The 11,841-nt window shown below is 33.1% G+C and overlaps 1 protein-coding gene across 2 annotated transcripts in view; it reads left to right on the forward strand.

The window, feature by feature from the left end:
- LOC6048632 (galactokinase) overlaps positions 1 to 11,841 on the forward strand; it is a 112,334-nt gene that overhangs the window by 65,533 nt on the left and 34,960 nt on the right. Inside the window, exons 1-2 of one of the 2 annotated variants that reach the window (XM_038262850.1) lie at positions 5,161 to 5,722; positions 10,623 to 10,806. In XM_038262850.1, the coding sequence (XP_038118778.1) occupies positions 5,703 to 5,722; positions 10,623 to 10,806 (204 nt within the window). In that variant the 5' untranslated portion in view covers positions 5,161 to 5,702. Of the gene's footprint in view, positions 1 to 5,160; positions 5,723 to 10,622; positions 10,807 to 11,841 lie in introns of those variants that run through there. The other variant, XM_038262851.1, reaches the window with a different exon arrangement.

Here is an 11,841-nt window from a genome sequence, read left to right on the forward strand (position 1 = left end):
TAAACGTTTAACAAAACAAATTGAAGAACATAATGATTTGATTCAAATCACGGTTTATTTTATGAATACTTTTAAACGTGCAAGTCTTAAGCACTCTGATAGCATTTTGTGAAATTTGTTAGCTGTAAAAACGACACAGTTTTATATTTTTAATTCTCAAATTTATTAAATCTTATTTATCTAAATAATTCATTGACAGTTTTTGTTACACCATGGTGTCATATCGGCAAAGTGTACGGATTTTTGCTCAGCAATAGTTGATAGCCTTAATAATGTTGTACAATTTTCGAATTTCGTTAGGGTGGTCCCATACTCTTTTCTTTTGAAATTTAGATATTTTCTAATGAAGGTATCTTGAATTTAAATTAAATATCCCTGACTTTTTTTTCAGCGTCTGAAGTGAACGTTATCGAATGCAACCTGGCACTTAATGTTTGGCATGCACTTTATCGAGTGTCGTTATCAAGTGATTAGAAATTTTGAAACTTAAGTTCAAATTCACTATAAGAAAATGATTTTTTTCAGAGCTCTATTCAGCAATTCTCCACAAAAACAGCATGATTCGAAAAAAAAATTCCGATCGGTCTAAATTTTTTCTGGGGGTTCCTTGGCCAAAATAATTCGACCCGTATTTTTTTGTATGGCCAAAAATCATAACTCCGCACCATTTCAACCGATTTTAGCTGTCTTGAGCGCAAACACACGATATAAATTGGGCTTTTAAGGAAAAATAGTTAAAAGTTTCAAATATCTAGCCTAACATTTGAAAAGGTCGTATGACAACGTAAAATTCTCTTTTGAAGGTCTCGGGACCAAAGAGCCTATGTCTGAAAATATTTTTATCAGATTCCTCTGAACATTTTACATAACATATCAAAACATGGTGAAGTTATGTTTTTAATATTCCAAAATGCGATTTTTTGAAAATAAAAACTGGATTTTTCGATGCGCAGCGCGCAAAAACGAGAAAAAGGTGAAAACGACAAAAAAAAAAACGACTTTTTCACTAAAACTGCGATAACTTTAAAATTTCAGCGATTTCCTATACATGTTAGGGTACCATAATTTTTGTAATTGAAATACGCAACTTTTGGTACCCTCTGTCATAGCTGAAATTTTCGAGTTATCGCAGTTGTAGTGAATAAAATAGATTTTGCTGATTTTGTCATTTTCGCGTTTCTACGCGCGGCGCGTCGAAAAACCAAGTTTTTAATTTTAAAACATCGTATCTCGGAATGTTGAAAACATAGCTTCACCATTTTTTGATACGTTATGTAAAATTTTTCGAGGAATCTGATTAAAATCTTTTCAGACATGACCGATTCTTCGGCTCCTTTTAAAAAAAATCCAAGTTTTTTTCAGCGTTTTGGCTGTAGTGGCAAAATAAAAGAAGAAACCCCCCAATGTTATTACATATTTGGAAAGTTAATTGATTTTCCTACAAAGAAATATCATGCAGAATGAACCATATAGTACCTGTGCTTCCCCTGAAATAAAAATATAGCGTGACGGGACAACATCGTAAAACTGGACTTTTAAAAGGCACACTACAAAAATCGCTACAGTTTTGCCAGTTTGATTTTTAAAAACTTTTGCTCTTCTACACATTATCACATATTAAAAAACGAATCTTTTGCTCCTTGAACTGAAAGAATTGGATGAAATTTGAGTTTTTGCCGGGACAACGAAAGGAGCAGATTTATGAGAAAACTCCTCTCCCGTACAATGGCTTGCAGACCACTTTTGGTCAATTTTCTTGGCTTTTAAGGTAAGAAAACGCATTTAAAGCACATTGCAATTATTGCATCATAATAAAAATGATTTTTTTCATATTAAAAATCATATCTAAAATTGAAAAATGTGACATTTCGGTGTAGCTTCACTAAGAATCGGTCACATAGGCTTTTTGATTCCAAGACCTTCAAAAGAGCATTTTAAGTTTTGATTTTACCTTTTAAAATGTTAGGCTAGATATTTGAAACTTTCAACTATTTTTCCTTAAAAGCCTAACTTATACCCTTTCGTTTGCGCTCAAAACAGCTAAAATCGATTGAAATAGTGCGGAGTTATGATTTTTGAAAAATGTGTTTTTTTTTTCAAAAATCGACGAAAATTGCAATTTTTTGGACCACCATAGCACGGTGTAGGTCACCCTAATGGCCAAACAAAAAAATACTGGTCGAAATTATTTTGTTCAAGGAACTCCCAGAAAAATTTTGATACCGATCGGAGAACTTTTTCGAATTATGCTGTTCTCTTGAGGAATTGCTGTATAAGTCCTGAATATCTTTTTTTAAACTTAACCTGATGATTTTTGAAGGTTTTCTCAGATGTTTTCGCTAAATCTGGTCGTAGGGTATTTTAACCATCAGCGGACCTCCTAGTAGAGCCGAAGCGCATTTTTTACAATTTTTCAATATTTTAAGCACTTTTTATAACCCTTTGTACAAAACAATGAAATCTAAAGTCTTTTGAACAATTTTGACTATTTGTTTCATCAGTTATTTGTTTTTGAGCAGAAAAAAAGCCAATTGAAAATTTTGCCTGTTATGGACCCCCTTTTCCTATAGTGGACCCGGGTCCATAATCCGATAGTGGACCCGGGTCCACTATAGGAAAACTGTTATTTTTATACCAAATTTCACCGATATTTGATGTTTTGATGCATGGTGTAGTTCTAATGATAGATATAATTAATAAAAGATGAATTTAGCTCACTTTTCCTCATAAACAAATATGTTTTGTTAACAATTTTGGCTAAAAACAACAAAACACCTAAAAGACATTTAAACACATTTATTTCCGTAAAGGATCAGAGAAAACGTTTTAAAAACTACTGTAAACATAAAAATGATTAAAAAAGTAGTTTTGATGCCTTTTTCATATTAATTACATATATTATTACAAATAGTTGACCGAAACAAAACAATAGATTTGTTTACAGTTACTGATGAAATCACGCGTGTTTATTTTCCAAATATGTTTTGTTATTGATTTATCATTATAAAATATCATTTCAAACTTCAATTTTGATGTTTCAGTTAAGTACAATTAAGTATTGTTTTGATTAATTATAAATTCTTACGGCTTCAGCATTTTTGATACTTTTAACATGAAAACAACTATATTTATACTCATAATTGAAAAAAAACTGCAATCAGGTTGGTCACAACAAGCATTTATTGTATAAATAAGAGAATCTTTTGCTTAAATTCACAGTTTTCTTCATTTTTGAAGGTTAAATTAACAGGGGTCCACTTTTGGAAAAGTTTGGATTTTCGTTGCCCTATATTGGACCCCCCTAATTTTTGCTTGAAAATGTTTTATTTTAGTAAAGTTACTTAAACTTTCATTATTTTGACTTGCTGAAGTTAAATAATCAGTCATAAAATTATTGGATAGCTAATTCAATCATAAAATATAAATGCAGTTTTGTTGTGAAAATGCTAGTGGCCATGGCTGAATTCAGATGTCGAATTCTAAACACTTATTTTGGTGAAAAGGACAATTCAATGTTAGTCAACATTGTTTTAAATGATGCTGAACAGGCCAAATAAAAGATTTGTACACAACAATATGCTTGAAAATGTGATTTTATTGAATTTTTCATCAAAAACCCTTCAGAGGGTCCACTATAGGAAAGGGGTCCACTAATGGATAACGTACCCTAGAAGGCGTAGATTGCGAGATAAAATGTTGGTGTCTTCGGCAAAGTTGCCTGGATTGACAAGTTCAACAACTTTTAGATGACACAAATATTCCTGAAAAGTTAGATTTTCAAAATCACCCTAATCGTGAACCACCCTAATTTTCAACCAAGCAAAAATTTTTCGAAAAATCAATTTTCCACCTGATTTTGTGATTTGCAGTGTGGTATTGTATGAATATTTTTCATCCTGTTTGTTCATCTCTCTTAAGTTATTTATTAGCTTCCGTTAAATCAATCATATTTTTTGAGCAAATTTTTTGGGAACTTTCAAATCTTTTCGAAGAAGGTAATGACTTCTACAAAAAGAATAAATCTTATTTAACAAAAAGATATTGCTTTAAAGCGGATATTTTATGACAATGGTGCACTTCATCGAAAAGCTCTTTTAAGCGATTTTTGATTTTTTATTTAATTTATTCAATTTAATTTTATTTAATTCTTTAATTTCATATAAAAAAAAAGTTTTCATAAAATTATTTTAAAATCGCAATACTGTCAAACGAATTTTAATAATTTGGAGCTCAAAATAAGGCTTTTTGGTTACATTTACATTTTATACCTACAATTTGTTCGGATAGAAAAAAAATGTTTTCAAGAAAACAATTTTTGAATATTTTAATCGCATTTTTCTATGAATCGATGCCAAAATTGTGGAGTGCTATCCATGTACCTAAGAACTTATGATGCAAGTAGAAAAGAAAGTGCTTACTCACTAGGGCGCCCAGAAAAAAATGACCTCCTGCTCCACAAGCGGGAAACTTTTTTTTTTTGGTTTATGTCATGCATCTGTGCAAATTTTTAACAAGTATTGCAGCTTTAGTATGTTCTACAAAGTTATAGAACATTAAATTTTCAATGAGAATCTCACTTTTGGAAATATTTTGATGGAAGTAGCGCATCGTGCAGACCAAACCGTATAAAAATTGGGTTTTCCACACACTTTTAAGACATTTTCCATACTTTACCTCCGAGTATCTGTCGGTAAATTTTGACCGATTTTGCTCATCATGCTTGAGGAGAGAAGTTTTGAGAAAAAGTCCCAAATTCTGTGCACCCTACCACTCACAAATTAACAAACAAATTAAAAAATGCTTCAATAAATAAGTTGTTTTAAGTATTTTTTTTTTTAAATTAAATTTCAACACTAAAATTTCCTTCAAAAACTTCACCCCTGCTCACAATTCGGATGTTCAGTTCAGTTGTGTATGCAAAAGACGGACGACGACCACGTCGTCGGGGGGGAAGTTCTCGTCCATCATCACCACCATCACTTGTACAATCAACGTGTGTGTTTGTGTGCGTCTGTGTGTGCACGCTGCTGGCTTATGGCATAAATGGAACGCGTCTGATAATACGTTATGACTGCGCGGCCGTTCCGTTCGCGACACAGAAGAGCCGGGCTCTGCTGTTGTTGTTTTTTTTTTGTTGTTGTTAAATTTTTATATTTCACAGAACTTTAGTGCTGCACTAGACGTGTGACAGGCCAGGCGGGAATGACCGTTGGGCTTAGTCAGTTTTTTTGTCGTTTTGGACATTTTTATTTATTAAAAAAAAAAAAAACGTTATCCCTTGCGCGAACATATTTTTTTTTCTACAAAAACAATAACGAACATAACGTAAACAAATACGGCGAAAAATAAACAACGAAAATAATCAAGTTTATGCAAAAATCGACACTTGTGTTCGTGAAAATGTGAATGTGTGCGTGTGTGTGCCGAGTTCAGTAATTAATTTTTCCGCCAAAAGCTCCAGCCTTTTCACGTGAAAAACAATTTTGCACCTAAAAAGCTGGACCAGCGTGTGTGTGTATGTGCACACGTGGAAATTGTTTGAAAACAATTTGGAGTTTTTAATTAAGTGCTTGCGTTCGTGTGTGTGAACATTCATGTTTGAGCACAAGTTGGAAGCTGGAAATTTATTAAATATTTTGGTGATTCACAATAGGTTTCAATTTCGCAGCCAACAAATTGTGTAGCATTTGATTACCCGGAATATGGAGTTCGTAGTTGTACAGTAAGTTTTGATCGAGTTAATTGGCCGGGTTGAGTTATGCTGGCACGCATAGGGGTGCTGGAATTCGTAGCAATCAGATGATTGAAACAATTTCAAATTTTTATTCGGGAAGTCGAGGGAAGTTTTGAATTTATTGTTAATTGTTCTGGCATTGATTCCAATAAACATTTTGCAACAAAATTGTGTAGGACTGGAACTTAAATGGTCTTAAATGCTAAAAAGTTATGCATATTTTTTTAAAGAGCACAGGGGTTTGAAGTTGGGTTAACTCAAAAGTGATGAAAATACATATGGGTCATTTATGTGAGCAGGGGCAGTGCACTGATTGTAGAAAATAATTTGAAGAAAATAAAAAATGCATTGTTATGAGCAGTAATTAGAATTGTACAAAAAATGACCATAGGTTTTTGGTGACTTTGTCCGAAGCTTGGTAATTTGTCACCAGTTTGTACCATAGTTTTGGATAGTCAGTAATAAAATTCATGCTCCACAACCGTCCAATTGCTTTTAAACTTGTTTCTGTGACCAGTTTGGAAGAATGATTCATAAAGTTAGTATGGAAAGTTAATAAATAAATGGGTATCATGCAGACATCATGTTTTCCGTAACTTAAAACTTAAAAGGACGTTTTTGATGAAATTACAACTGAAAGTTTTAAATATATGTAGCGAGTTTTTGAAATATGTTTGCATTCTTTGGGCACTTTTTACACTTTATGAATAGTTTTTTAATAGACCATTTAAAAAGTTTCATTTAATGGTTTGTTTATGTCACATTATTTTCTGCTTTTAAAATGACTTTGATTACAAGCACAACAAGTTGTTTTAATTTTAGCGATAAATCAACATCATTAAACAACCTGGCTTCTATTTTTTAATATATTATCCTCTTAAGTCCGTAATAGTACCGAAATTTCTCGAAAATTGTTGAGCCAATTGATTGATTTTGTCTTACGCTGTCCTTATTATGATATTATGATTTAAAACAAAAATATGTTATTTACTCGAAATTGATCAAGGAATCAGCAATATAATAGAAGCCTTTTTCTTTTAAACGTTTTAAAAGTACATTGAATTTTGTTCAAATAGCTTGTAATATTTGACTTTTATTAAATTAATAATTTATTTTTGTTTTAATCAAAATAATGTTTATGAAGGTGTTTTTAACATTCTCAGTTCAAACACACGAATTTGTTTGCTTGTTTCAAATGCATTTTCAGTAGTAAAACATTTAATAAAATTTTATTTTAACTTTATACTCATGAAAATATGACTTTTGAAATTTTTAAATTTAACATCATGTTTTGTATCTTTATTCCTGGTTTATGTTCGTTTAAGGAAATATCATATTAATTCATAAAAATCCACACCCAAAACTGGCAGCGCTAGTCCGAGAGAATGATGGTCTCGAGTCGAGAGAATAGTGGTACCATTCACGGACGCAGAGAACACAGCTCGAGATGGGCGATAGAACTATTCTCTCGAGGTTCATTTGCAAAAAAAGTTCATCCGTCAAACAAAAAACCAAAAGTGTCGACAATGGGAATCGAACCAGAGACCTTTGACAAACCAATCCAATGACTTAGCTGCCTCGGCCACCACAGCTTGGTGACCATGGAGAAGTCAGAAGTCGATGTATGACACTTGTTGGAGATTTATTGATTCAACTAACGAATGAACTCATTTGTTATGATGGTGTGAGTTGGTACCATTATTCTATCGATTTTGGCACTGAGCCCTCAATAAATTTTGAGAGAACGATTATCTCGATTCTGAATTTTGGGTGCAATAATACCCTTAACCATCTCACACCTGCAAAAATTTGGTTGTATCAACTATTACAGAGCAGTCACGTGATATATGTTGGCAAAAAATATGCAATAATCTATTAACTTAATATTTTTCATTTAAATACGGCTTTATGATTTTAATTACTGAATAAATCCCACAAATTCAAAAACTCAGCTGAAAAATAATTTTCATGATGTTTAGCGATTGGCAGCCTTCTACAAATTTGTTTCTTGTCTTACTTTGCACATTTAGATAAATCACATCATTTGGCTAGTTTCCAGAAATGTTATTGAAAAATTCCAATAAATGATGAAAGATTTTAAAACAAAAAGCTTAAAATATGAATATCTCAGAAATTTCTCGAAGCAACATTTCGCTCTAAGAAGCATCGGAAAGCTGAAAAAATTTCCTATAAGACACATTTGAAAGTAGTGATTGTTCTAGAAAACACGCCGTGATTTAGAATATGTTGCATAACGTTAATAATTGCGTTTTTCAAATTATTAACAGAAGTTTGATAATCATGCTGAACATGTTTTTCCTGCGTTTAATTTTATTTATTTTTTTCAAAATTTCGACATATTGTCTTTTCAAATTTCGATATTAATTTTTAGATGCAATTTTGAAATGAACACTGACTTTAATTTTTTATTATTATTTAGAATCATAAATAATACACGTTTTAAGGTAAAAATATCAATTTTGTTCAATTCTACGCAATCTAAAAAATTGAAAGCACGATTACAAAATAAAAATAAGAAAGTTTCCTTCAATTTTTATTTTAAAACAAAGTTGATGAGACTGTTAAGTTTAAGGTTTTTAAATGATTTTAACAGTGTCACGTGTAAATGGCGTTAACTCAAAAATAAAATGAATAAGAATGTTTCGAATTTTTTGACTCTTTTGAATAAAACATATATGATTTTCTTACAATTTAAAAGAGCAAAAAACTCCACCTTAGAAATTTTCAAATGTTTCGGTATCTGATTTTATTTTTCCGGATTTTTTTTTAAAGAAGCCGAAAATTTCGTGCGGGTCTTTCCAATGACCAAAGATGCTGTTTTGGGTCATTGTTTCAACAATACAAGTCTCCATACAATTTTGGCAGCTAAGCATACAAACATGGTACGTAGACATTCAAAAATCTGTAACTTTTCAAGGAATTTTCTGATCAATTTTGTTGTCTTCGGCAAAATTGTAGGTAAAGTTGGGGACTATTGTGAAAAATGGGTACACGGAAATAAAGTTTGCCGATTTTTTTTATTAACTTTTTTTTCACAAAAACTCAATTTCCTAAAATACGTATTTTTTCATGATTGACTTAATTTTTTCTTTCGAAAAGATTGCAAAATTCAATGAATGATTCATGTTTTAACTTGCAAAATCGAACCACGAGACATCGACATTAGAAAATGGAGGGTTATTTTGGGTGAGACTAAAAAAAACTACAATTTTCATGTTTCTTTTTCTTTAAGCCACTGTATCTCAGCAAACAGAGGTCCAATCTTTAATGTCTCTTAGACAATTTTATAGCAAATGTTCTGAAGTTAAATATAAGTTCATGGTCACTATTTTTAAAAATCAAAAATCAAAAAATGGCTTTTTGCAATTCCGTCGTGAAACTACTTACTTTTCCTGTCATTCTTGAACGATGAAAAAGCCTACTTTTCTGTACCAAAAATAACAGAATCGAATAGCAACACTTTTCAAAATAAATGCTGAAAAGTTCTACTTTTCAGCACTCAAAAGGGTGCTGAAAAGTTGAACTTTTCAGTACTTGTTTCGAAAAGTTTGATTTAAACGATTTATTGACAAAATACATGAAAATTTGACATAAAATTTCACTCAGTGTGTGTTTTTTGGAATTGCAAAAAATGTTGTATGGAACTCGTTACAAAACTTGATTTTTTCAGCACTCTTCGTATTTATCCAACTCGGTGAACCTCGTTGGATGAATGTACGACTCGTGCTGAAAAAATCCTCTTTTTGCAACTTGTTGCATAAACTACTATTATCTTGAAAACAAAGCCCATTATCAAAAAATCTGTAAGAAGTTTTCGATTAAAAACTGAATTTTAAATTCAAAAAAATAAAATTTATTTTAAAATTGGCTATTTTTTTTCCGCGTATCTATTTTTTCTCAATAGTCCATAACAATACCTACATTTCTGCCGAAAACACCAAATTGATAAGAAAATTTACTCAAAAGTTACAGCTGTTTGATTATTTACGTAAAATTTTTGTATGAACAGCTTGTATGGGTAGGAGGAGTTTTTTGAGGACAAAAAAGTTTTGTACCATTGAGAAAAATGGAATAGAATTGCCGCCAAGTTATAATTTATTGAGATAAAAATTTTAGTTAATTTTTTTTAAGATTTTAATGTTAAATCACTGCACTGATGTTTTTGATAAAGTGCACCATTTTTAAGGTAAGTTTAATTTTAAATGAAATATGTCCGTTTTTCGATTTTCTAAATATTGTCTATCATTGGAGCCTAACATTTCAAAAGGGCACATAACTTTTGTAAACAATAGTGTATCCCTTTCACTCAAATGACAGTTTACATAAGGTGTGAAAGGGACACACTCTTGGTTAAAAAAGTTATGTGCCCCAATGAAATGGCAAGCACGAACTGTCAATTCCTGGAAATAATTTGTTTGAAATGTCTAGAAAATGTCCATAAGGCGCCATTCATAAAGTATGTCACGCTAAAATTACTCAAAATATTAAAGATGATTTTTTTGGGTTTGTTCAGTTAACAAGAGCTGATCCCGATAAAAGTGATCATTAAACTAGGATGACAGCACAAATGGTGTTAACATTTTATTTCCTTCCGGAAAGCGTACAACACGAAATTACCGTTTATACACGAGGTGGCATAAAAGCACTCAATCTAATTCGTTTTTCATTTCACTCTCGCAACCCCACTGACTCAGGCCCGGATGAAAATCTCGTTTCAACACCTGAGTTTGCCAAGTTCCATAAAATTTCCCCCCTCAACTCACCTCCCCGCTCTAGTTCCTCACCCTGCCTGAGTTGATGCTCGTATTTGCTCGATCCAGACCTAACCATCCTATGTTTGTGTGTGTGTGTGTTTGTATAATTGCAGAACCAAGGACCAGGGCCCCAAAATGGTCTCCAAAGTAATTAGTTTTGATGAGGTTGTTAAAACATCAATTGAAACATTCCGGGACACGTTCGGGTGCGATCCGGACATTGCCGCCTGTGCGCCCGGCCGGGTCAACCTGATTGGAGAGCACGTGGACTACAACGATGGCTTCGTCCTGCCGATGGTGAGTTGGTTTGTGTGTTTCCGTACTATAATTTACTGCCTGTTAGAACTTGGTGACTGTGGTGAAGTGTATGTGTGTTTGCAATCTGTACGATGGAATATGACAATCGGAACGGCTAAGTGTGTATGTGTGTGTTTTTGTTCTTTTTGATCAAACACTTTGGAAATTGCAGTAGTTGAGATGGCAACATTACCAAAACACATAATTTGGTCCAGTCGATGTTCATTTGGGTTGATCAAATAACTTTAATCTGGAAAAGTAAATCTTTCCCAGTTCCTGAGGGGAACACCCTTGAAGAGTATCGGGGCCGGCATTTACAAAGCGGATTCAGTGGCAGTTTCATTCTCAACTTAATGTTAAAATGTTAGGGTTAATGTTAACATTCCATAGGTCGCCTCCCTAAGGTGTCGTGATAAGGTCCAGTTTGTGACGATGCACTACCTTCCCTTTACTAAGCAATCGATTCCAGAAGGGAAAAGATCACCAGTTGTGTTGGTCCGAGCCGGGATTTGAACCCCGATCTACCGCTTACAAGGCGGAAGCGTTACCACTGGGCTACGTGTGTGTGTGTGTGTGTGTGTTCAACCAACCAAACGGGACCACGCGGTCGCTTCTTACAAATTGAGTTGTTTCCATGTATTTTATTTTTAGATCTACATTCTATACATGCAAATAACTCGCATAGGCATTTGGAAGGTGTTAGCTCTGCCGAGCTTCGGTGACCCATTTCTACGCTGGCTAGCCGAGCGCGAGGTCCCTCAGCTTGAGTCGACAAGCCCCGTCCTGAAGAACGTTTGCATCAATCGGATTCAAACGTTATTTAGAACTTCCGAACCCTTGTCAAATGGACAAGAACCCAGCGCGTATATAGTAACAGTAACAGTATTCCTAATTCCAATCATAGCCTACCAAGTCGCGATGGCCTAGTGGTTAGCATTTTTGCTTACCAATCCAAAGGACGGGGGATCGAACCCCGATTCGAGCGACTTTGGTTTTTCGTTCATGTTCAGAGTTTCAACATTTATATGTCCTATG

This window comes from Culex quinquefasciatus, chromosome 3, assembly GCF_015732765.1.
Source record: "Culex quinquefasciatus strain JHB chromosome 3, VPISU_Cqui_1.0_pri_paternal, whole genome shotgun sequence".
NCBI lineage: Eukaryota > Metazoa > Arthropoda > Insecta > Diptera > Culicidae > Culex > Culex quinquefasciatus.